This window comes from Saimiri boliviensis, chromosome 2, assembly GCF_048565385.1.
Source record: "Saimiri boliviensis isolate mSaiBol1 chromosome 2, mSaiBol1.pri, whole genome shotgun sequence".
Taxonomy (NCBI): domain Eukaryota; kingdom Metazoa; phylum Chordata; class Mammalia; order Primates; family Cebidae; genus Saimiri; species Saimiri boliviensis.
Genome location: NC_133450.1, coordinates 94,858,868 through 94,885,511, shown reverse-complemented (window position 1 = coordinate 94,885,511; position 26,644 = coordinate 94,858,868). Strand labels below are relative to the sequence as shown.

Here is a 26,644-nt window from a genome sequence, read left to right as displayed (position 1 = left end):
TCGGCCACCCAAAGGCGGAGTAAGAAACCAGAAGCGGATCTGATTGGTTGCTGGAGACGCCGCGCCCACATCACAGAAGGAAGAACCAGTGAGCTAAGGGGAAGGGCGGGTTCGGCGCGGGGCACCGGTGAGCCGCCGGCGCTGCGGAGGGAGGCGGCACTGGTCTCTACGTGGCGCGGCCAGCGATGAAGCCGGTGAGTTGGGCGTGCCGGGGCTTGGAAGAGCGAGGCTGCAGGGACGCAAGCTTTCCCGGGGACCCGATCCTGAGCCGGAGGGCAGCCCTGAGCCGGAGGGCAGCCCTGGCAGCCCTGTCCGTAACCGTCCTGTGGGTCGGGGAGGTGACGCTGCCCCCCACGGGCACGAGAGATGGCTGCGAAGGAGCAGGGTCGATGGCCGACGAAGGAAAGACGGACATTCGCTGTACACCTGCTGTGGGCTGACACCTGTCGCCTGCGGGGTCTCATAAGCCTCCCAACCGCCCAGCCAAAGAGTACCGAGCCCCGTTGTACGGAGGAAACCGAGCCGAGGAGCTTGAGTGCCAGCGATGAGTGGGCGCGATATCCCGGCCCCGAAGGGTGTCCGGGCGCTGCCCTGCGCCCACTGGGGAAACCATGAGTACGAATGCCACGCCCCGGCTTGTGGGCGACTTCACCGCTGTCACCATGCCCCAGGGCCACCTGGCAATGCTGCCCTTTTCTTGTGACGTTCAGAATTACAGGGCTTGGGGAAGTGGAAACGTCCAGCTCTGTTAGGATTAATAAACATGGGTGGCAGAGGCATAGTGAATGAGTCACACAAATTTGAAATATGAATCATCAAAGCTGCTTAAAAGAAAAAGCAGATCCAGGCAAGGAGCTGAAGATCCCCCACCTAACCCGTATTTCCTACTACCAGGGTTGACAACCTACTGGAAGTCTTTCGTTAGGGGGCAGTTGATGATAATACTTCAGATACAGTCAAAACAACAGAAATCCATAGCCTAGGGCCAGGCGTGGTGGCTCACGTCTGTAATCCCAACACTATGGGAGTCCAAGATGGGCGGATCACTTGAGACTAGGAGTTGGAGACCAGCCCGGCCAACACGGTGAAACCCCATCTCTATTAAAAATACAAAAATTAGCCGAGCATGGTGGTGCGCACCTGTAGTCCCAGCTACTCCGGAGGCTGAGGCACTAGAATAGCTTGAACCCAGAGACAGAGGTTGAAGTGAGCTGAGATAACGCCACTGCTCTCCAGTCTGGGCAACAGAGCGAGACCCTGCCAAAAAAAAAAAAAAAAAAAAAAGCCTAAATTGGCCATCCTGTGATCTTCCAGTACCAAGACTGCTGTAGAATATAGCTTCAGAACTAGAAAGGGCATTAAGTGGTTATAGTTGCTAATCCCTATGTTGCTATGTGGAGGGACATCTGCCGTCCTTCACTCCTGGCCTCTTTCTCCATCTGTCTCCATTGAGTTATCTGATCGCCGAGTTTGGAAGAACTGAACACTGGTATCTCAACTTTTTCTTCCCTTCTCTCTTGGGATCTACCTGCTTGCCTGCAGAAGGTGCTTTCTGGTCCACTATGTAGCACACAGGAGCCCCAGACTGTCCATGGCCTCCTGTGACTGGGTGGATATGTTTGTTTAATTCTGGGGTGAACAAGGGACAAGCCCACTTGGCCACAGGTTTAAGCTGCACACTCCATTTAATACACAATAATAAAACTCCATTTGCTTCTCCAATGTCTTATCTTTCAATTGGTTCCAACTAGGGAGTGAGAAAAGGGTATGGGTTTTGTTCCGTTTCGTTTTTCTTTTTCTTTTGATCCTTTAAAATTTCAGCAGGGAGTGTAGAAGCCTTCCTGTCAAAATGCTGCATGATTAAGTTCCAACTGCTTAGATCAGCATACAAACTCTATCTCAATCTCTCTAGTCTAATGATTCATAAAACTGGGGGCAGATTAGTTCGTGTACACCACCCGCACCAAACTACTAGGAGAGGTATTGATTATTTTTTGAGAAAAAGGGTGGGTAAAACTACTTCTCTAGCTTCATCTCCCCTACTCCATCTGTATTTTGACATCACAGTTCCTCAGTACACAAGCGCTTTCCCCTTTTGCCTTGTCTTAATTTCTTTCCTATCTTTTGAGATGGAGTCGTGTTCTGTCGTCCAGCCTGGAGTGCAGTGGTGTGTTCTTGGCTCACTGCAACCTCTACCAGGTTCAAGTGATGCTCCTGCCTCAGCGTCCTAAGTAGCTGAGATTACAGGTGTGTGCCACCATGCCCGGTTAATTTTTGGATTTTTGGTAGAGCCAGGTTTTGCCATGTTTGCCAGGCTGGTCTCAAACTCCTGACCTCAGGTGATCCGCCCGCCTCTGCCTCCCAGAGTGCTGAGATTACAGGCGTAAGCCACTGCACCCTGCCTTTCCTATCTTCTTAAAAACCTTCTGCTCTTCCTTCAAAACCCAGCTGAAGCATCTCTTCTGTGAAGTCTTCTCCAGCTCCATAATTGGTCATTCTCTTCTCTGCCCTACAGTGTGTAGTTCTGCTTCCATTTCAGCACTTACATAATACCTTTCTTCTGTAATCTATGCACACATCTGTCTCTCCAGCCATACTGAAGGTATGCTATTTATCTTACAGGTCTTTTGCGTCTCCAGAGCTTGGCAAATGAAGGTAGCCAAGAAATATTTGTGAATGAATAAATCTCCTCACTTTATAGTTGAGGAAAACAGATTCAGAATAAACTGGCTTGTCAGAGAGTATACAGTAAGTGGCAGAACCAAAACCAGAAGCCAGATTTCTTGGTTCCCAATCCAACTCTCTTTCCACTATGTAGTACTATAATTATTAATAGGAAAATAATTATCAGTCATTTATTATTAATATTGCTGATCATATGGATATTCTGGGTTGATGGCTGAATGCATTGCAAATACGAATTCAGTGTGTGTTTAAGCAAGGATTAGCTATCTTAAAACTACAAAAATATTCTTTACAGTTATTTAACATAACATTTGTTTTGAAGCCTAGTTCAATACAAGCAAGTGAGTTTGACTCATCAGACGAAGAGCCTATTGAAGATGAACAGACTCCAATTCAAATATCATGGTATGTTAGCATTTCTGATCAATGATGAGCTAAAATCATAATTGATATCATAAATGTAAATTTAGTTACATCATAATCTTAGTAGAATATAGTTCACATGTTGAAAATATTAAGTGAATCCCCTGCTGATTATATAATTGTAATCTTTAGAGCCAGTTAGGATGATTCTAACTCCATGATTCATTTATTATCTATGATACAGAATAAGACTCTTTTTTTTTTGTTGTTCCTTCTTTATACATTGAGAAAAACTTAGTAGAAGCAAGTAAGTAAGAAGTAGAGGTAGGATGAAATAATCTCTCATTTAGTACCAAAATCTCATTCTTTTATGACAAAAAAAAAAGTATACCAAATATGAGATGAAATGTTTAGTCATTTCTCATTAAGTCAAATCCTAGGTAACAGAAGTAATGTCACAGTAATGCATCTATCAACAGACTCTGTTTAAGATAAAAAGCCACATCAATGCAATAACAAAAAGTTTCTATGTAAAATCAAGATTAACTTGGCAAGTAACTTATGGTTATACCAGATTCTCTACAATGAGCAATCAAATGCTTTCTCTCATCACTGCAAATGTAATCGTCTCTCTCCTTAAGAAAGCACGATCCCTACTGCCAGAAGAGAAAAAGTGTCCTAAAGGTCTTTTGTCCTGCCATCAAATAGCATGACCTTTCATTTCCACTTAAAATCCCCAATTAAACATCAAAATTCATCTACTTTTCAAAGTCAGGTGGCATTTATATGATGCCTCCCGTTTTCCTCTAAATCATCTTCTGACATGCAGACAAGGTGATCCTCTGTCCCTGAGTACTGTAAACTGAGAATACGATTTCTTGACATTATTTCTTTTTAATCAAAAACCATTACAACAACGAATGAGTAGGCTGTGGTTTTCATTATATGAAATTATATCTTTTAAGGAAGCTCTACCAAAACATCTTAAAACACTAATGTAGTATAAATGCTGGGAAGAAAATTGTAGATAGTCATTTTTTATTTATTTTCCTAAGATTACTAATACAAATTACCTCTGGTAATATACCACAGGATAACGTAAGTATACTGTATTCTACCTGTTGGCAATCTAGGCATTATTATCTTTAAGGTAAATTTAAATTAACTTGGTTTTTTTTTTTTATTTTAGTAGAGATAGGGTTTCACCATGTTGTCCAGGCTGGTCTCAAACTCCAGGGCTCAAACAATCCGCCTGCTTCGGCCTCTCTACGTGCTGAGATTATAGGCGTGAGCCACTACATCCAGACTAACTTGTCATTTTTAAGACTTAAATAAATAATCTTTTAACTTCCTTTAGTGATCTAAACTCTAATCTTGATAAAACTGTATTACTGGAAACTACATCCTTGGAATACCCTTAAACAAGTGAATTGTGTATCCCTTTCACTGTGTTACATTATTCACTGTGTTACATCTTAATGTTATTGGAGTTCATGAGTTCAATAAAAACATTGATAATGTTATTTTTTTAAATGAGTCCCTGTTTTAAAACTTTCAGTCTTTCTATGCCTTTTTGAGACCAACATATTGATATTTAACTATGAATTCTTATTTTGTGACTACTGTAAAACTTTAACACACCCTTATTCGGTGGCAAGCAACAGTATTGATTAAACTGAATTCCCATTTATAACATTTTTTTAAAAAAACTTAACTAAACTTGATACATTTTTCTTCTTTTCAGGCTACCTTTGTCACGAGTGAATTGCTCTCAGTTTCTTGGTTTATGTGCTCTTCCAGGTAGGTAACACGGTCATGCACTTCCTATCAATACATATATATTTTTTCTAATTTATTTTTTATTACAATCGCTTTTGGGGGAAAAGGTGGTTTTTCATGACATAGATATGTTCTTTAGTGGTGATTTCTGAGATTCTGGTGCACCCATTACCTGAGCAGTGTACACTGTACCCAATGTGTAGTCTTTTATCCTCATCCCCCTCCCTCCCATTCCCCCAAGTCCCCAAAGTCCAATGTATCATTCTTATGCCTTGGTGTCCTCCAAACTTAGCTCCCAATTATGAGTGACAACATACAATGTTTGGTTTTCCATTCCTAAGTTACTTCACTTAGAATAACAGTCTCCAGTTCCATCCAGGTTGCTATGAATGCCATTATTTTGTTCCTTTTCATGGCTGAGTAGTATTACATGGTATGATATATATATATATATATATATATATAAAATATTTTATAAATATTTATAAATATATAAAATATATATATAAAATATATATATATATAAAATATTTATATATATATATAAAATATTTTCTTTTTGTTGCTGTTTATTTTTTGTTATACTTTTAAGTTCTGGGATACATGTGCAGAACATGCAGGTTTGTTATGTAGGTATACATATGCCATGGTGGTTTTCTACACCCATCAACCTGTCATCTACATTAGGTATTTCTCCTATTGCTACCCCTCCTCTTGCCCCCTACCCCCCGACAGCCCCAGTGTGTGATATTTCCCTCCCTGTGCCCATATGTTCTCATTGTTCAACTCCCACTTATGAGTGAGAACATGTGGTGTATGGTTTTCTGTTCCTGTGCTGATTTACTGAGAATGATGGTTTCCAGCTTCATCCATGTTCTTGCAAAGGACAAGAACTAATTCTTTTTATGGCTGCATAGTATTCTATGGCATATATGTGCCTCATTTTCTTTATTCAGGCTATCACTGATGGGCATTTGGGTTGGTTTCAAGTCTTTGCTATTGTGAACACTGCTGCAGTAAACATACATGTGCATGTGTCTTTATGGTAAAATGATTTATAATGCTTTGGATATAGACACAGTAATGGGATTGTTGGGTCAAATGGTATTTCTGGTTCTAGATCCTTGAGGAATCGCCACACTGTCTTCCACAACGGTTGAACTAATTTACACACTGCCACCAACAGTGCAAAAGTGTTCCTATTTCTCCACATCCTCTCCAGCATTTGTTGTTTCCTGACTTTAATGATTGCCATTCTAACTGGCATGAGATGGTATCTCATTGTGGTTTTGATTTGCATTTCTCTAATTACCAGATGAGCTTTTTTTCATAAGTTTATTGGCAGTATAGATGTCTTCTTTTGAAAAGTGTCTGTTCATATTGGGGTTGTATGTTTTTTTTCTTGTAAATTTGTTTAAGTTCTTTGTAGATTCTGGATATTAGCCCTTTTGTCAGACGGATAGATTACAAAAATGTTCTCCCATTCTGTAGACTGCCTGTTCACTCTAATGATAGTTTCTTATGCTATGCAGAAGCTTTTTAGTTTAATTAGATCCCATTTGTCAATTTTGGCTTTTGTTGCCTTTGCTTTTGGTGTTTTAGCCATGAAGTCTTTGTCCATGCCTAGGTCCTGAATGGTATTGCTTAGGTTTTCTTCTAAGATTTTTATGATTTTAGGCCTTACATTTAAGTCTTTAATCCATCTTGAGTTAATTTTTGTGTAATATATAAAGAAGGGGTCCAGTTTCAGTTTTCTGCATATGGCTAGCCAGTTTTCCCAACATCATTTATTAAATAGGGAATCCTTTCTCCATTGCTTGCTTTTGTCAGTTTTTCAAAGATCAAAGGCTCAGAAATGTGTGACATTATTTCTGAGGCCTCTGTTTTGTTCCATTGGTCTTTATATCTGTTTTGGTACCAGTACCATGCATTTTGGTTATTCTAGCCTTGCAGTATAGTTTCAAGTCAGGTAGCATGATGCCTCCAGCTTTGTTATTTTTGCTTAGGATTGTCTTGGCTATCTGGGCTCTTTTTTGGGACTATATGAAATTTAAAGTAGTTTTTTCTAATTCTATGAAGAAAATCAATGGTAGCTTGATTGAAATACATTGAATCTATAAATTACTTTGGGCAGTATGACAATCAGTCTCTCAAACCACAGTGCAGTCAAATTAGAACTCAGGATTAAGAAACTCACTCAAAACTGCACAACTACATTGAAACTGAGCAACCTACTCCTGAATGACTACTGGGTAAATAACAAAATTAAGGCAGAAATAAATAAGTTCTTTGAAACCAATGAGAACAAAGACACAGCAGACCAGAATCTCTGGAACACAGCTAAAGCAGTGCTTACAGGGAAATTTATGGCACTAAATGCCCACATGAGAAAGCAGAAAAGTGTCTTAAGCTGATAAGCAACTTCAGCAAAGTCTCAGTATACAAAATCAATGTGCAAAAATCACAAGCATTCCTATACACTAATGATAGAGAGACAAATCATGAGTGAACTCTCATTCACAATTGCTACAAAGAGAATAAAATATCTAGGAATATAACTTATAAGAGATATGAAGGACTTCTTCAAGAAGTAGAAACCACTGCTCAAGGAAATAAGAGAGGACACAAACAAATGGGAAAACATTCCATGTTCATGGATATGAAGAATCAATATCATGAAAATGGGGTTTTATAAATATACAATCATGTCATCTGCAAACAGAGACAGAGACTTCCTCCCTTCCTATCTGAATTTGCTGAGGAGTGTTTTACTTCCAATTATGTGGTCAGTTTTAGAATAAGTATGATGTGGTGCTAAGAAGAAAGTATATTCTGTTGATTTAGGGTGGAGAGTTATGTAGATGTCTATTAGGTCCACTTGGTCCAGATCTGAGTTCAAGTCCTGAATATCCTTGTTAATTTTCTGTTTTGTTGATCTGCTGAATAATGACAGTGGGGCGTCAAAGTCTCCCACTATTATTGTGTGGGAGTCTAAGTCTCTTTGTAGGTCTCTAAGAGCTTGTGTTATGAATCTGGGTGCTCCTCTATTGGGTACACTTATATTTAGGATAGTCAGCACTCTTGTTGCATTGATCCCTTTACCATTATGTAATGCCCTTCTTTGTCTCTTTTGATCTTTGTTGATTTAAAATCTGTTTTATCAGAGACTAGGATTGCAACCCTTGCTGTTTTCTGCTTTCCATTTGCTTGGTAAATATTACTCCATCCCTTTATTTTGAGCCTATGTGTGTCTTTGCACATGAGATGGGTCTACTGAATACAGCACCGATAGTTCTTGACTCTATCTAATTTGCCAGTCTGTGTCCTTTAACTGGGGAATTTAGCCCATTTACATTTAAGGTTATTATTGTTATATGTGTATTTGATCCTACCATTATGATGCTAGCTGGTTGTTTTGCCCATTAGTTATGCAGTTTCTTCATAGTGTAGATGGTCTTTACATTTTGTTATGTTTTTGCAGAGGCTGGTACTGGTTTTTCCTTTCCATATTTAGTACTTCCTTCAGGAGCTCTTGTAAGGCAGGCCTAGTGGTGACAAAATCCCTCAGTATTTGCTTGTCTGTAAAGGATTTTATTTCTCCTTTGCTTATGAAGTCTAGTTTGACTGGATATGAAATTCTGGGTTGAAAATTCTTTTCTTTAAGGATGTTGAATATTGGCTCCCACTCTCTTCTGGCTTGTAGGGTTTCTGCAGAGAGATTCACTGTTTGTCTGATGGGCTTCCCTTTGTGGGTAACCCAACCTTTCTCTCTGGCTGCCCTTAATATTTTTTCTTTCATGTCCACCCTGATGAATCTGACAATTATGTGTCTTGGGGTTGTTCTTCTCAAGGAGAAACTTTGTGATGTTCTCTATATATCCTGAATTTGAATGTTGGCCTGTCTTGCTAGTTTGGGGAAGTTCCGCTGGATAATATCTTAAAGAATGTTTTTCAACTTGCGTCCATTCTCCCTGTCACTTTCAGGTATACCAATCAAACGTAGGTTTGGTCTTTTCACATAGTCCCATATTTCTTGGAGGCTTTGTTTATTCTTTCTCATTCTTTATTCTCTAATCTCATCTTCACACTTTATTTTATTAAGCTGTTCTTCAATCTCTAATGTCCTTTCTCCTACTTGAATTGATTCTGCTATTGATACTTGTATATGCTTCACAAAGTTCTTGTGCTGTGTTTTTCAGCTCCATCAGGTCATTTATATTCTTCTCTAAACTGGTTATTCTAGTTAGCACTTTCTGTAACCTTTTATCAAGGTTCTTAGCATCCTTGCATTGAGTTAGAACATGCACCTTTAGTTCAGAGGAGTTTATTATTACCCCCCACCACCACCTTCTTAAGCCTACTTCTGCCAATTTGTCAGACTCATTCTCTGTCCAGTTTTGTTCCCATGCTGGTGAGGGCTTGTGATCCTTTGGAGGAGAAGAAACATTCTGGCTTTTGGAATTTTAAGCCTTTTCGTGCTGGTTTTTCCTCATCTTCGTGGATTTATCTACCTTTGGTCTTTGATGTTGGTGACTTTCAGTGGGGTTTTTGTGTAGGTGTCCTTTTTGTTGATGTTGATGCTTGTTGCTTTCTGTTTGTTAGTTTTCCTTCTAACAGTTAGGCCCCTCTTCTTCAGGTCTGTTGGAGTTTGCTGGAAGTCCACTGCAGACATTGTTTGCCTGGTATCACCAGCGAAGGCTGCAGAACAGCAATGATTGCTGCCTGCTCCTTCCTCTGGAAGCTTCATCCCAGAGGGGCACCTGCCAGATGCTAGCCAGAGCTCTCCCGTATGAGGTGTCTGTTGACCCCTGCTGGAGGTGTCTCACTGTCAGGAGGCATGGGCATCAGGGACCCACCCGAGAAGGCAGTCTGTCCTTTAGGAGTGCTTGAACACTGTGCTGCGTGATCTATTGTTCTCAGAGCTGGCAGGCAGGAATGTTTAAGTCTGTGGAAGCTGCGCCCACAGCCACCCCTTCCCCCATAAGCTCTGTCCCAGCGAGGTGGGAGTTTTATATATAAGCCCTTGGCTGGAGCTGCTGCCTTTCTTTCAGAGTTGCACTGCCCAGAGAGGAAGAATTTAGAGAGGCAGGCTGGCTTCAGCGGCTTTGCAGTGCTGTGATGGGTTCCGCAGCCGGTTCGAACTTCCGGGTGGCTTTGTTTACACTCTGTGAGGGGAAAACCGCTTACTCAAGCCTTAGTAATGGCAGACACCCCTCCCCGCACCAAGCTTGAGTGTCCCAGGTTGACTTCAGACTGCTCTGCTGGCAGAGAGAATTTCAAGCCAGTGGATCTTAGCTTGTTGGGCTCCATTGACGGTGGGATCCACTGAGCAAGACCACTTGGCTCCCTGACTTCAGCCCCCTTTCCAGGGGAGTGAAAGGTTCTGTCTTGCTGGTGTTCCAGGTGCCACTCACTCATCTTCTGCACTGGTCTCGCTGGGAACTGCAGACCAGAGCTATTCCTATTTGGCCATCTTGCCTGGGAATCTCACATTTTCTTTATCTGCTATTGACTGATGAGCATTTGGGCTGGTTCCATATTATGGCAATTGCAAATTATGCTGCTAGATATAAGTGTATGCAAGTATTTTTTCATATAATGATTTCTTTTCCTCTGGGTTTATACCTAAGTAGCAGGATTGTTGGTCAAATGTAGATCTGCTTTTAGTTCTTTAAGGCATCTCCACATTGTTTTCCATAGTGGTTGTACTAGTTTACATTCCCACCGGCAGTGTAAAAGTGTTCCCTTTTCATCATATCCATGCCAACAATGTATTTAGAACAAGCATCTTACCACCTATATATCATTCTCTGTAGTGAGCAATAAGGAAATTTCACAGACGGTCAGCACTGAGGAACACACTTTGGGAAGCCCTCATGGTGGACTCTAGATAAAGAAACATAGATCTACCTTTCATCCCTTCCAGATCTGCAGTCACAGTTCTTCAGTTCTGCTTTTCCCATCTTAATAAAGCTTAAGGCCTGGGGTACAAATGAGGCTGAGGACTATAACTAGGTACTTGTTACAGAAGAGACACAGAACACAGAATCCTTGATGAGGACGAACCCTGTAATTATATTCCTAGAAATAGAAGAAATTGACATTCACATTCAAAATAGAACTGAAACATACCAATGATCATGTGGAATGACTTTATAAAGTAGCTATCTATGTAAGTGTTTAAACATACCTGTTATATATGACCAAAAGCTGACCTGTTTTCTTGCTTTATTATTACTTATAGGTTGTAAATTTAAAGATGTTAGAAGAAATGTTGAAAAAGACACAGGTAGGTGTAATATCACACAACCACACTAATAGGATTTTTTGGGTTTTTGTTGTTGTTGTTGTTGTTTGATACAGAATCTAACTCTGTTGCCCAGGCTGGAGTGTAATGGCGCAATCTCAGCTCACTGCAACCTCCGCCTACCGGGTTCAAATGATTCTCCTGCTTCAGCCTCCTAGCTGGGATTACAGGCACATGCCATCACACCAGCTAATTCTTGTATTTTCAGTAGAGACAGGGTTTCCCCATGTTGGTCAGGCTGGTTTCGAACTCCTGACCTCGTGATCTGCCCACCTCAGCCTCCCAAAGTTCTAGGATTCCAGGCCTAATGGGTATTTTTAAATAACATTGAAAATCTCTCTGTCAAAAGGAACAAACTATAGTTTATTTTTAATATAAGAATAAATTTTTAAAGCCGGGCGCGGTGGCTCAAGCCTGTAATCCCAGCACTTTGGGAGGCCGAGGCGGGTGGATCACGAGGTCAAGAGATCGAGACCATCCTGGTCAACATGGTGAAACCCCGTCTCTACTAAAAATACAAAAAATTAGCTGGGCATGGTGGCACGTGCCTGTAATCCCAGCTACTCAGGAGGCTGAGGCAGGAGAATTGCCTGAGCCCAGGAGGCGGAGGTTGCGGTGAGCCAAGATCGTGCCATTGCACTCCAGCCTGGGTAACAAGAGCGAAACTCCGCCTCAAAAAAAAAAAAAAAAAAAAAAAGAATAAATTTTTAATATTTTGTGAAGTTTCAAACTGTAGACTTATTCTAATATGTAAAGAGGTATTTGTGAAAGGGCACAGAGGACTCAGCATTTACCTACACATGGAGTTGCTTTTCACTGATTGTTGTAGTTATATTACACATATAAACTGCATTTGAGGTAGAAGTTGGTGGGGGAAAAGTATATAAATAGAAAACTGACATATTGCTCTGCCCAGGTCTTTGCTGTTCCTTGCAGACTTGACTGTGGTAGTAGAAATTAAGTGTGAGCTGGGAAATCCAAGCAAACAGTGAAATTGTGAATCCTAGATGGAAAATGTTGAGAGCCAGCATCTAGATGGAAAAGACAGAGTGGGAACTGGTTGTTGCATGCTCAAGGATGTTCATACCAGTATAGCCACAAGTCTAATAATCCTCATAATCTGCTCCAATTTAGAATTTACATATTGCATGATACTAACACATGTGGATTTTCTTTTCTTTTTTTTTTTTTTGAGACAGAGTTTTGATCTTGTTGCCCAGGATGGAGTGCAATGGCACCATCTCAGCTCACCACAATCTTTGCCTCCCAGGTTCAAGCAATTGTCCTGCCTCAAACTCCCAAGTAGCTGGGATTACAGTAGCTGGGATTTTGTATTTTTAGTAGAAATGGGGTTTCTCCATGTTGGTCAGACTGGTCTTGAACTCCAGACCTCCCAACCTCGGCCTCCCAAAGTGTTAGATTACAGGCATGAGCTACCACGCTCAGCCCACAAATGTGGATTTTTCAAAAGATTTTATTTTGATTGGCCTGGAATGTCTAAAATCTACTAGTTCTACCAATGTCCTTAAAGTACAGCAAATTAAAATGCATATATTGCTTGATTCTGACCAGTATAGAATTTTTGAACCTTAAAACCTTTTCCTGGTTATTCTAGAACATCAGTTTGCTAATTAAAACTTTATTCCTGGCCAGGTGCGGTGGCTCACACCTGTAATCCCAGCATTTTGGTAGGTCGAGGCGGGTAGATTGCTTGAGCTCAGTTCAAGACCAGCCTGGGCAATAAGGCAAAACCCTGTCTCTGCAAAAAATACAAAAATTAGCCGGGCATTATGGCATGCGTCTACAGTCCCAGCAACATGGGAGGCTGAGGTGGGAACATCACTTGAGCCCAGGAAATCAAAGCTGCAGTGAGCTGAGATGGTGCCTGGATCACAAGTCGTGCTCTGTCGCCCAGGCTGGAGTGCAATGAGCTGAGATGAGATTGCATTCCTGCACTCCAACCTGGGTGGCCGAGCAAGACACTGTCTCAAAAAATATTTATATTCCTTACCTACCAAAGAAAGACCCTAATAGATAGTTAACCCTTGTAGTATTTATAAAAACTTTTTGCTTTAGATACACCCACCATGCTAGGAAATTTACATTTGGAGAACATTTAGGTCATAAGCAAAATATGTGTAATTTAAATCATTAGCTCAGTCAGTCTTGTACATTTTGACTGCCATATTCATTTAGCATTTTCTATAAAAGTGGTTTCCAGTTTTTTTCTAAAAACTTTTTTTTCTGCAATGAAATCTGAAACGGAATCTAGTACATAAAACAGGTCAAAATATTTGATGGGAGACCTAGAATCTCCCTGCAGCAGTTCCTGAGATACCTCTTCAGCCATTTTTCAGAAAGTTGGAAAATTGCTGGATAATAAAAATTACCAAATGTGTACAAGAGGCAAATAGATGTACAGTAGTGCATATCTCAGGGACTAGTTCATGAGAAAATACTTTGTACTTAAATGGCTAAATGTCCTTGGATTTAAGGGGCAGGGAGAGGGCTGGGGTTGGGGGCACTTAGATCAGCCAGAATTATTTATTTTAAACCAAATGCTCTATAGTGAATATTGCCATAAATAAGTTCCAGTGTATAGAATGCCTACAGTATTCATATCATTATAATGAAAATAGCTAGTTCACATAAGTTTAATACAGTTAATGTTTTATTTTCTGGAGACCTAGTCAATAAAATTAAATACACAAGGATGTGTTACAGTGCAGATATGAGGGAGATGCTAGCACTCTAGTGCCAGGGCCCTGCTGGAGATTTTATGTACAATACTCAGAGTCAAGCGAACAGTTAAGTGATAAAGTAGCAGACATGGTTGATTTTGTGGGAAAAAAAAAAAAAAGTGCTGTCATTCCTTAACTGAACATAGATCTATCATTCCTTAATTAATGGCACTTTTTTTCTTTTTCTCACAAAGTCAACCATGTTTGCTACTCAATATTAAGTGTTTTAAGAGTGATTTTAAACCAGTATTTATTGCAAAAAAAATTTTTGCAAGAACAGCAATTGACTTATCTTGAAATTCAGTAAGAGGCATTTTGACTTGTAAAATCAGGCTTAATTCTAGTCGCCTTTTGATTCAGATGTATCAATAAGCACTTCAGATTTATAGATTGTCATTTGGTACTACTTTGGCTTAAGAAACTTAACTTCGTATTCTCCCTCTTGCTGGTATTTAAATGTGTGATGTTTTCTATGTGTGTGTCTCTGTGTATCCTGGTCTATTGGCAGAAGAACTAAAGAGCTGTGGTATACAAGACATATTTGTTTTCTGCACCAGAGGGGAACTGTCAAAATATAGAGTTCCAAACCTTCTGGATCTCTACCAGCAGTGTGGAATTATCACCCATCATCATCCAATCGCAGATGGAGGGACTCCTGACATAGCCTGCTGCTGTGAAATAATGGAGGAGCTTGCAATCTGCCTTAAAAATAACCGAAAAACCTTAATACAGTACGTTCTCCTTTTCTCCATACACTACATGAGAAATGTCTCAGTCAAAATGATTTCTGGAATTATTGTAGCCCTATTCAGTTATTACCTGCTTCATAGTTTGTTGTAAGGATTAAAAGGTAATGATGCACTAGAAAAGCACTAGCACAATATCTGAGTAAATCATCAAATATGTGCTGTTACTACTTTTCCAGAGGAGGGACAATGAATGAGTAGATTTGGAAATTATTAGAACAAGGTTGCAAGCTTTTCTTTTCCTTTCCTTTTGTCTTAGACCTTTAGTTGCAATTTTGGGACCCTCCTTTCCCCTCCTCACCACCACCACCTCACTTATTAGCTTTTCAATTGCTTAGTTGTTTTCAAGAGCAAGAAAATCAATTTTTTGGCCAGGTGCAGTGGCTCGCGCCTGTAATCCCAGCTCTTTGGGAGGCTGTGGCGGGAGGATCTCTTGAGCTCAAGAGTTTGAGACCAGCCTGGGCAACATGGCAAAACCCCATCTCTGCAAAAAAAACAAAAAAAAAAAAAAAAAAAAAGAACACATCAGGTGTGGTGGTACACACCTGTAGTCCCAGCTACACAGGAGGCTGAGGTGGAATTGCTTGAGCCTGGGAAGCAGAGGTAGCAGTGAGCCAAGATGACAATACTGCACTCCAGCCTGGGTGACAGTGAGACCCCATCTCAAAAAAAAAAAAAAAAAAAAAAAAAAAAAGAATAAAGTCCATTTTTTCCAAATTAGCTACCAAAAAACTTATCTCTAAGCAATGAACAATCTTAAAAATGTGACTTGAAAATCACATCTGATGACTCTGCTACCAAATTGAAAGAGGGCCTCTCATTGTGTGTCAGTGGCTATAAAAACACAAGTTGCTGGTGTGGAAGTTTACAACAAAATAAAATGGGTTAAGGAAGAGGGAAAAAATGAGGAGGAAAGAAAAGCAGCTTGAAGGAAGGCCAGCGAGAGTGGCTGTGGGCAGCAGATAGCAGCATGGCAAAGGTTCAAAGGGGCGAATGTGGATAATAAACAATAGATGCTCCACCAGAGTAAAACACGCAAAGCGACAGAGAGCCAGCCATGGTGAGGAAACTGGCCTTTGCTGTGCGTAATGTACATTTCATATTCTAATAACCTGCTTAATCCTTTCTGGAACAAGGTAGGGTATTAAATAGTTTGCGACCTCAAAAGCCCCAAGGTCCCTAAGGGCATTGTTTGAGTCAGAAGTATAGAAATCGTATCAAGTAGCCATGAAGTCTCAGGGCACCTAGTGACAAGACAAGCCCAGCCAACTTCTCTCCTTAAACTTATAGCCCAGAGGCCTCATGCCAACAGTGCCAGTTTTGAAGGCAAACCAACTAGTACGAGGGTCTTTGGGGACACATACCTGTTTGTGGTCAAACTGAATTTTAACATACAGAGAAATATAGTTTGCAGAATATGCAGTAAAAAACTTGAGTCATTCTACATGCTATTGTTTCCCATCTTCCTCTATGGAAAAGCATAGTCGCTCATCCGGTACTACTTATAAAAGCTAAATTTCAAATAGATCCAGTTGTTGATGCCAAAGTTTCTATTTTTACCTATAGGTAAAATAGTATTAGATAGTTAGATGTAGCTCGGGAAAAATATTTTCCAGTATAGGGCCCTATTTTTCGAACCTTTTCGAGATTTTTTTTTCCAAATAAATTTATGAAAGCAGCCTCTGCTGAAAAGTTTCCAGAAATCAAACTAGCTCAGTTTAGTGAAGTGAAACTCAACAAATTCGACTCTAGCAGGTTCTAGCAACCCAAATGCTCTGATGCTTGTGCGGAGTACAAACAGGATAGACAGTGGATGGGTAACTTTGCATATGCTGAATGTTTCAGTCTCCCATAAAATAAAGCATCTGACAACTGGAATTTTTCATTGTCCCAAAGCTTTTAAAGGTGTCCTACAGCGACTAGTTTACTTTCTCTCCGTCCTGCCATCTTTGAGACCCACATTGCGAGACAGCTATAGAGCTGATCCTTCAGCACAGGGTATACTTTTTCACTGTCCTGTTGTATGCCAGTGCCGTCTCACTGGTTCTGCCTGGGCATTTTCCGCCCCTTATAAAATCAGTGATCACTGCTTGCCTACTGTATTTTGTAGTTTCCTTGGGCTATTTTAACAAAAAGTACCACAAACTGGGTAGCTGAAAACAACAGAAATTTCTTATTTTCCATTTTTAGAGCGTGTAAGTCTGAAATTAAGGTGAGAGCAGAGCCACGCCTCTGAGCCTGAGTAGAGTCCTTCCATTCCTCTTCCTAGTTCGGGTGGTGGCCATCAATCTTTGGCAGGCCTTGGCTTGCAACCAAATCCCTCTACTATGCTTCTGTCATCACACCATTCCTTGCGTGTCTGTGTCTTTGCATGGTGTTCTCCTCTTGTAAGGACACTAGTCATCTGGGATGAGGGCCCACTCTAATTCTTCTGAACTTGAATATGCCTGCAAAGACTCTAATTCTGAATAAGGTCCCACTCACAGCTATAGGATAAGGACTTCAGCATGTCTTTTGGGGGAACATAATTCAACCAATTACATCTACTGTGTGCCACACACTGCAACTACCGAAGGAGGCATAGCTCCCACTTTCGAGGAGCTTCTAACTAAGTAACACTACCATTTAAGTGCAGTAAGACAGGAAAGGCAGCACACAGAAGAATGATCCTTTCTGTAGGAGCGCAAAGGCATTTTAGGAAATGAAATTTGAGGTTTTAAAAGATGAGTAGGAATTCATCAAATAGAAGATTTATTAAGCTGTGTGCACAAGGCACTGTGCTAGGCATTAGAGTTATAAATAGAAGGCAGAAAGAGTGAGTCTTTAGTTGTAACTGGGGATGGAATCAAATGTACAAACTTCAAAACTGTATTTCCCTTTCAGCTGTTATGGAGGACTTGGGAGATCTTGTCTTGGTAAGAAATCTATTTCTATTATTTTTTAACTTCAAAATCAGCAAACTTCTGTTTCTGGACCGTATGATCATTTTGTTTTAAAATGGAACCAACCACAATATAAGTTTGCTAAGACTCAAAGGATTACTTAAGGCCCTAAGCATGGTGTTCCCTGGAAAGCTTGAGTGGGAGTGGGAGCTATTTTCAGCATTGTTCTGGAGGATTCTGGCAAAACATCATTTACAAGTCTTAACACCTGCTTTCTTATTTTTTAACATTTTCTGATGTTCCTCCTGTGTCGGTGTTATAATACAGTACCTCCAAATAGTTTCCATGGGTAACTACTTATGAATACAAAAGTTAGTTACTATATGTTAATTTAAAATTTTTTAAAAACATACTAGGAAAAACAAAAAAAAAAGCTTATGAAATGCCATACTGGAGTAATAGTTGTTTTTTTTAGTAATGGATGGCATCAAAATAGAAAGCTTTTGTGTTTCAAAGAATACTATCAAAATGACAAGACAAGCCATAGAATGGGAAAAAAATTTGCAATCTCTAAATATTTGATAAAGGCTTTGTATCCAGAATATAAAAAGAACTCTTACAACTCAGTAATAAAAAGATAGGCTGGGCGTGGTGACTCATGCATGTAATCTCAGTACTTTGGGAGGCCAAGGCAGCAGATCAACTGAGCTCAGGAGTTTGAGACCAGCGTGGGTAACATGGTGAAACATGGTGAAACCCCGAATCTACAAGAAATACAAAAATTAGCCAGGTATAGTGGTGCATGCCTGTAGCCCCAGCTCCCTGGGGGTTTGAGGCTGGAGGACTACTTGGGCCCAAGAAGTCAAGGCACCAGTGAACCGAGTTTACGCCACTACACTTCAGCCTAAATGACAAAGTGAGATCCTCTCTCTCAATATAATAATAATAAACAAAGACAAACAACATAATTTTAAAAATGGCAAAGGATCCAAATAAACCTTTCTCCAGGCAAGATACACACACAGTCAATAAGCACATGAAAAGATGCTCACACATCAGAACCACAATGCATACCACTTGATACCCATTAGGAAGGGTATTATTTTAAAAAATGAAAAATAACAAGTATTGGCAATGATGTAGAGAAATTCGAACCCTCATACACTGTTGGTGGGAATGTAAAATGGTGCAGCTGCTTTGGAAAATAGTCTAGCAGTAGTTCCTCAAACAGGTAAACATTAACATATAACCCAGCAATTTCACTCCAAAGTATATACCCAAAAACTTGTATACAAATGTTTATAGCAGCATTAATCATAATAGCCAAACAACGGAAAGAGCCTAAATGTCCATCAGTTGGCAAATGGATATACACAATGTGGCATATCCACACAATGGAATATCATTTGATCATAAAAAGGAATTAAATACAGACATATGCTACAGTATGTATGAACCTGAACACATTATGCTAAGAGAAATCAGACACACACACAAATATATTGTATGTTTCCATTGATGTGATTGCTCACAATAGGCAGACCTACAGAGACAAGTAGATAGTGGTTGCCCAGGGTAGGGGCTGATGGGAGCAGAGGATGATAGTAAAAGGGTACACTTTTTTCTGAGGTGAGGAAATACTTTAAAACTGACTGTGGTGATGGTTGCACGTATCTGTGAATATACTAAAAATCACTGAATGGATGAACACTTAAAATGGATGAAAGAATGAAGCCAGTGTTAAACTTTCATTCAACCATACGGTCATTTAAGATCATAATTTAACTGTCAAAAACACACATTAAAAGTCTCAGGCTTTTAATTCATTTGGAAAAATTACACCAGTCTCTGTGTCAACAGAAGTCTTATTAAATAGAAAATGCTCTACCCTGTCAATAATTATTTAATGACATTATTTTTCTGTCATGTTCCATTAGTGGCCGCTTGTCTCCTACTGTACCTGTCTGACACAGTATCACCGGAGCAAGCCATAGACAGCCTGCGCGACCTAAGAGGATCTGGGGCGATACAGACCATCAAGGTGAGGAGGTGGGCAGTGCTTGCTTGGTTGTGGTTGGGGTAGCTGTTACAAATATGGATTCATATGTAACCAAAAGGGCAGTGAAATGAAAATCCAAAGCACTCTGTTATGCGAATACCACTTGCTTATGCTTTTAGTTTTTAAAAATTTAAATGTAAATATAATCCAGGTAGTCTAAAATGGCACGCAGGATTTCAAACAAGATAATGAATACACTGAACTTCCTGGTTTACTTTTCCAGGATCTACTTACTGCTCAGTTTTTGCACCAGTCAGTTTTGGGAATGGATCCTCTCACCTAGAACAATGAGACAGTTATTATTAATATAAACTTGATAGGTCTTGAGTAGATTCTTGGCTAAAAAAAAAAAAAAAAAAAAAAAAAAATCTAAGGAAGATCCTATTATGTCACCAAAACATTTACTAAAGATAGATGAATGACTATAATACAAATAAAGGAAAGCAATGCTAATTATCCTTTGCTTGGATAACTGGGGACATCTTCCACGTGTACGTTCCCCTAACACTTCAAAACACTCCACTAGCAATGCCAAGGATACAGCATTAATCATGTTACTGAAAAGATTTTGCAGATTCCACTTTATTTTGTAGGTCTGTAAAGCTAATGCACCTTCCTTTTGGAAGAATGCCCTCTCAGCATTAGTCCACTTATCAGAGGAGTGGGCACTGAAGAATCCTGGCTATCAGGCAGCTCCCTAGAATTGAGAGCCCATCTTCCCAGGGTTAGAGGTCTAATCCAGTGTTATTAACAGTGAATTACTATAATTACTGATAAATTCACCAAGCAACCTGATTCTTGGGGCTTAAATAAGATCATTCACAAGACAATCCATGCAGGATCCACTCCACTGTACAGGTCTGAAACAGAGAACTCCCCTAGAGTTAAAATCAAATGATGCGGCCAGGCACGGTGGATCATGCCTGTATCCCAGCACTTTGGAAGGCTGAGCTGGGTGGATCGCTGAAGGGCAGGAGTTCAAGACAACCCTGGCCAACATAGCGAAACCTCATCCCTGCTACAAATTAAAAAATTAGCCAGGGGTAGTTGCATGCGCCTGTAGTAGTCCCAGCTACTTGGGAGGCTGAGGCACAAGAATCACGTGAACCCGAAAGGCAGAGGTTGCAATGAGTCAAGATCATACCACTGCACTCCAGCCTGGGCAACAGAGCAAGAACCTGTTTCAATAAATAAATAAAGCTTCAAATCCAAAATGTTCATCTCTCTTCTCTTGAAAACAAAATGCATGGCCATGGTCAGATGTAAATATGAATATGCATGTTTCATATCTTTAATATTGCAGATAATTAAGCCCACATTACTACAGACTATCAGTTTATCACGTCAGCATTCTGTGGCAAACAGGCTTGCTAATGTTACCAATGCAGTTTCCACTTCTTAATAAAAGTATGAAATGAAATGACTGACAGAGTAAGACTATCTTCTGGGAAGCGATTAAAACTCCAGATAAATTATTCAAGGCTTTTATTTTACTTATCTGCTGAGATTAGTGATACAGTTTGTTTTAAAAAAAAATACTGTCTATGAAAAGTATTCCTAGTGGATTATGTCATCACAAAAAGCAGATGACTAGGGCTTCTATAAATGAAGTAATGGATTCTCTTAAATATACCAGTTACTTGCTACAGAAAGTGCTCTGTCCTTCTTACTTAGCAGGGGGGAAAACCATCAGCAAATATAATGCCATTATGTGCTTTTTAAATTTTATTTGGTCCTGTAAGTAAAGAGAGAAAGGATTTTAGACTTACAACACATCCATCTGTATTTTATTTCACCTTCTGATTTTTCGAGACTTTTAGAGCAACAGTTTTTCACACTACTATATGACTTTACTAAAAGATAAAACTCCCCCATGCTGCAAATGCTTCCTTACCCAAAAAGATGTAGAATTGTGCTTAGCAAGTATTTTTTTTATTCCTGATACCTGCTAGTGTTGTGCCCACACTGATAACTAGTTTTCTACAGTGTATTCCAATGTATCTTTACTTTTTTCAGCAATACAATTATCTTCATGAGTTTCGGGACAAATTAGCTGCATATCTATCATCAAGAGATTCACGATCAAGATCGGTATCAAGATGAAGAATTTCCAAATAGCACATATATGACCATGTCTGAAATGTCAGTTCTCTAGCATAATTTGTATTGAAATGAAACTGCTAGTGTCATCAACTTGAATGTAAATGTACATGTGCAGATATTCCTAAAGCTTTTATTGACAAAAACTCATTGTGTCTCTTTCATTTCTTATAGCAGAACGATAGGAAAATTGGTATGAAATTTGCCTTTTTGAACTGGTTGCTCTGGGATATTTTACCTGGAGGTAATGCTGAAAACAAGCATATGGAAAAATATTTGACTACATCTTTTTAATATTTAGTACTGCACTTGTACTTCCTTTTACTGTTTGTAACTACTGGGTAGCATATGACAAAGGAGTAAGTATGACAATTGGTATGAGTGCCCAAACTTACTTTTAAATAATGTCCCCCTCCCCGTCTATTCCTCCCAAAACTGCTTCCGCTTTTTACTTCATAGATCTGCAGAACTGAAAAGGATCCTGTGTCTTCTAATCACCCCTCCCAGTGCTGGATCAGCCCCAAGGGTGTGTATCCACTATCTGCTGGAACATTTTCAGAGATGAGGAATTCACTGGTTCAGACAGCTGCTCCGCTTTTTTTTTCCACCCTAGAACTACACGGAATGAGCTTAATCCTTTCACATTTATTTCATAAAGTACTTAGCTACAGATTAACAATTTCCAACTCTCTTACTCCTTCACTTTCCCCTATGCTATCAAACCTAATTTTTTTCATCTTTAAATTCAACTTTGAGTTACCCAAAACAGTCATTTGGGCTGTAGACAAGGATCACACAATGTGTCAAACAGACACACTTGTTTTAACAGTCAATCAATCAGTGGTTTCAGTAGGGCTTACAGTAGTCCCATGGCACTTTTGGCTACTGGTAATTACAAGTGTGAACCAATGGGCATTTGGCTATGACCACCAGGTTGCAGACTCATAGGCACTTCAAAAGACAGTTTTGCCACATCAAAATTTCATTTTTAAATAATTATTTAATGACTGGCCGGGTGTGGTGGCTCACACCTGTAATCCCAGCATTCTGGGAGACCAAGGTCAGAGAATCGCTTGAGGTCAGGAGTTTGAGACCAGCCTGGCCAACATGATGAAACCCCATCTCTACTAAATATACAAAAATTAGTTGAGCATGGTAGTGCACACCTGTAATCCCAGATACTTGGGAAGCTGAAGCAGGAAAATCGCTTGAACCCAGGAGGCAAAGGCAGAGGTCGCAGTGAGCAGAGATCACACCACTGCACTCCAGCCTGGGCAACAGAGACTGGTCTTAAAAAAAAAAAAAAAAAAAAAAAAGGGAGAGAGATCCAAGATGGCTGATCACGAGCAGCTCGGGATTGTAGCTCCCAGGGAAAGCGCAAGGAACGAGAGGACGCCACACCTCCACGTGAATTCTTGTTGCTCACGCACCAAGAGATTCCCATGGTTTTGCCGGCGCCTCAGAGCGTGGGTTCTTGGTGCAGAGTCAGAAAAGCACCATCAATCTTATCGCTGCTGATTTAGTCCGCGCAGTGGGTGGCTCAGATTTCGGCGCTGAGAATCAGTAAGTTGGACGTCCACTCAGAAACCCAATTACAAAGACAGTAATTATAAAGACCACAGATGGATAAATCTACAACGAAGGGAAGAAAACAGCCAAAAAAGGCTGAGAATACCCAAGATCAGAATGCCTCTCCCTCAGCAGGAGATCACAGTTTCTCATCAGCAACAAAACAAGGCTTGATGGAGAACGAGTGTGTTCCAATTACAGAAGCAGGCTTCAAAATGTGGATAATAAGAAACTTCTGTGAATTAAAAGAACTTGTTCTAACCCAATGCAAAGAAACTAAGAACTTTGAAAAAAGGTTTGACGAAATGTTAACAAGAATACACAATTTAGAGAGGAATATAAGTGAACTGATGGAGCTGAAAAACAATACAACTACGTGAAGTATGCACAAGTTTTAACAGCCGAATTGATCAAGCAGAAGAAAGGATATCAGAGGTCGAAGACCAACTCAATGAAATAAAACAAGAAGACAAATTTAGAGAAAAAAGGATAAAAAGGAACGAGCAAAGTCTCCAAGAAATATGGGACTATGTGAAAAGACCTCATCTACGCTTGATAGGTGTACCTGAATGTGACGAAGAGAATGAATCCAAGCTGGAAAATATGCTTCAGGATATTATTCAGGAAAATTTTCCTAACCTAGTAAGGCAGGATAATATTCAACTCCAGGTAATATAAAGAACACCACAAAGATATTCCTCAAGAAGAGCAACTCCAAGGCATATAATCGTCAAGATTCACCAGGGTTGAAATGAAGGAGAAAATACTAAGGGCAGCCAGAGAGAAAGGTCAGGTTACTCACAAAGGGAAGCCTATCAGACTTACAGCAGATCTCTCAGCAGAAACCCTATAAGCCAGAAGAGAGTGGGGACCAATATTCAACATCCTTAAAGAACTTTCAACCAAGAATTTCACATCCAGCCAAACTAAGCTTCATAAGTGAAGGAAAAATAAAGTTTTTTGTGAACAAGCAAGCACTCAAGAGATTTCATCACCACCAGGCCTGCTTTACAAGAGCTTCTGAAAGAACCACTACACATAGAAAGGAACAAACAGTATCAGCCTTTCTAAAAAATACCAAAAAGTAAAGAGCATCAATATAATGAAGAATTCACATCAACTAATGGGCAAAATAGCCAGCTAAAATTAAACGGCAGTATTAAACTCACATATATCATTATTAATTCTAAATTTAAATTGACTAAATCCCCCAATCCAAAGACAGACAGGCAATTTGGATAAAAAACTAAAACCCATCAGTATGCTGCATCCAGACCCATCTCATATTCAAGGATACACAAAGACTCAAAACAAGGGATGGAGAAAGATTTACCAACCAACCAGAGAGCTAAAATAAATAAATAAAAAGCAGAAGTTACAATTTTTGCCTCTGATAAAACAGTCATTAAAGCAACAAAGATCAAAAGAAGCAAAGAAGGACATTATATAATGATAAAAGGATCAATGCAACAAGAAGAGCTAAAGATCCTAAATATATACGCACCCAATACAGGAATACCCAGACATACAAGACTAATAAAGAGACTTAGACTCCCACACAATAGTAGTGGGAGACTTCAACATTAATATTAGACAGATCAATGAGACAGAAACTTAACAAGGATATCCAGGACTTGAACTCAGATCTGGAACAAGTAAATGTAATTAACATTTATAGAACTCTCCACTTTAAATACACAAAATATACACTCTTATCAGTACCACATCATATCAACTTAGAAGTTTAAACAAAATCTTGGTTGGCTCCTTATTTGTTATTCTCTTCCCTCATTTTCTTTCATGTCTCCATTATTAAGGACAATTATAGGCATACCCATATTTAGACTGCATTCTAGCCCGGGCAATAAAGCAATACCCCCATTCTCTCTCCCTCTTCCTCTTTCTCTTTCTTCCTCTTATTATTTTTCTTCTTATTCTTTTTTTCTTTCTCTAAAAAAAATAAAATAAAATAAATCATATAATGACTAAAAGTCTTACTTTGTCTCACAGTACTCTTCATGCTGCTGACGAACTGCTTGAATTTCAACACAAAATACTGCAAAACAATTACCAGCACTGTTCGGGAACTTCAGAGCACTAGTATGGACTGTAATATAAGATCAATGTTAATACCGTCATCCCTCGGTATCCTCAGGATTCATTACAGGAGCCCCTACCCCACCCCGACAGCAAAATCCATGGATGCTCATGTCTCTGATATAAAATGGTGTAGTATTTGTATACTTTAAATCATCTCTACTTATAATATCTAATGCAATGTAAATGAAGTGTAGTTATTACACTGTATCGATTTTATTTGTATTTTTTATTTTTCAAATATTTTTAATCTGCAGTTGAGTCAGTGGATTTGGAACCCACAGATACAGAGGGCTGACTGTACTTTTCTACATACACTGCTTCTAGAACTTAACATTTTATGAGAATATTAAGGAAGGTAGGAGGATCACATATCCCACAAGTAACCTAGGGATTTCTTTTCTCATATAATAAATGCCAAACGTTATAGCAAGAAAGGCATTTTTTTAAAGTACACACAAATAATAGATTGGCCTTCTTTGTGATTTTGGTATTATAACCATATACAACTTTAAAATCACAATTTCTATTAAACTTTAGACAGTCATTAAAATTTACATTAGCAAATCTTTTACAGATAGCCCCCAACCTACAATGGTTCAACTTAGGATTCTTCAGCTTTACCATGGTATGGACGAAGTATGTATTTGATAGAAACTGTAGTTCCAAGTATTCATACGACCATTCTGTTTTTCACTTTCAATATAGTATTCAATGTTTCTTGAGATATTCAACACTTTATTACAAAATAGGCTTTATGTTAGATTACTGTGATATAAATGTTATGAGTACGTCTAAGGTTGGCTAAGCTATGATGCTTGGTAGGTTAGGTGCATTAAATGCATTTGTGACTTACATTTTCAACTTAAAATGGGTTTACCCGGAGACGACTCCATTGTAAGTTGAGAAGCATACATATTATCCTTCTCTCAACTTAAATACATAGCTTATTCCTGAATACTTAGGAAAATGGAGAGAAAATAGTGGCATGGATTAATCAAATACTTTAATAATCAACTGAATTTTCAAAGTATATGCATCTCTCAATTTTCACAGCAAGTGCTATTTAAGCCTCTACATTGAAAATGCTTGAGTAGGCCAGGTGCAGTGGCTCAAACCTGTAATCCCAGCATTATGGGAGGCTGAGGCAGGTAAATTGCTTGACTTCAAGGAGTTCGAGACCAGCCTGGGCAATGTAACAAAACCCTGCTTCTACTAAAAATGCAAAAATTAACCCGGGTGTGTTGGTTTGCGTCTGTGGTCCCAGCTACTTGGAAGGCTGAGGTGGGAGGATCGCCTGAGCCTAAGGAGGCAAA

The 26,644-nt window shown here is 39.5% G+C and overlaps 1 protein-coding gene across 2 annotated transcripts; it reads left to right on the top strand.

Annotated features, from left to right (window-relative positions):
- The first annotated feature begins 95 nt into the window (after positions 1 to 95).
- Positions 96 to 25,499, top strand: CDKN3 (cyclin dependent kinase inhibitor 3). Of its 2 annotated transcripts, none has more exons than XM_003930515.4 (8): positions 96 to 194; positions 3,008 to 3,090; positions 4,793 to 4,848; positions 11,072 to 11,116; positions 14,384 to 14,606; positions 17,505 to 17,536; positions 19,441 to 19,544; positions 21,579 to 25,499. In XM_003930515.4, exons 1-8 carry the CDS (start codon positions 186 to 188, stop codon positions 21,663 to 21,665), a joined length of 639 nt encoding a protein of 212 aa, XP_003930564.1. In that variant the 5' UTR covers positions 96 to 185; the 3' UTR covers positions 21,666 to 25,499. The 2 variants fall into 2 exon arrangements, with proteins under 2 accessions (XP_003930564.1, XP_074250027.1); XM_074393926.1 differs by having other exon boundaries at positions 19,786 to 25,499.
- The last annotated feature ends 1,145 nt before the right edge of the window (positions 25,500 to 26,644 follow it).

Bases quoted from the DNA above. Each gene is read 5' to 3' on its own strand.
- CDKN3 (XM_003930515.4), top strand. The intron at 3,091-4,792 runs GTATGTTAGCAT...TCTTCTTTTCAG, and splicing joins ACTCCAATTCAAATATCATG to GCTACCTTTGTCACGAGTGA. The intron at 4,849-11,071 runs GTAGGTAACACG...TATTACTTATAG, and splicing joins TGGTTTATGTGCTCTTCCAG to GTTGTAAATTTAAAGATGTT.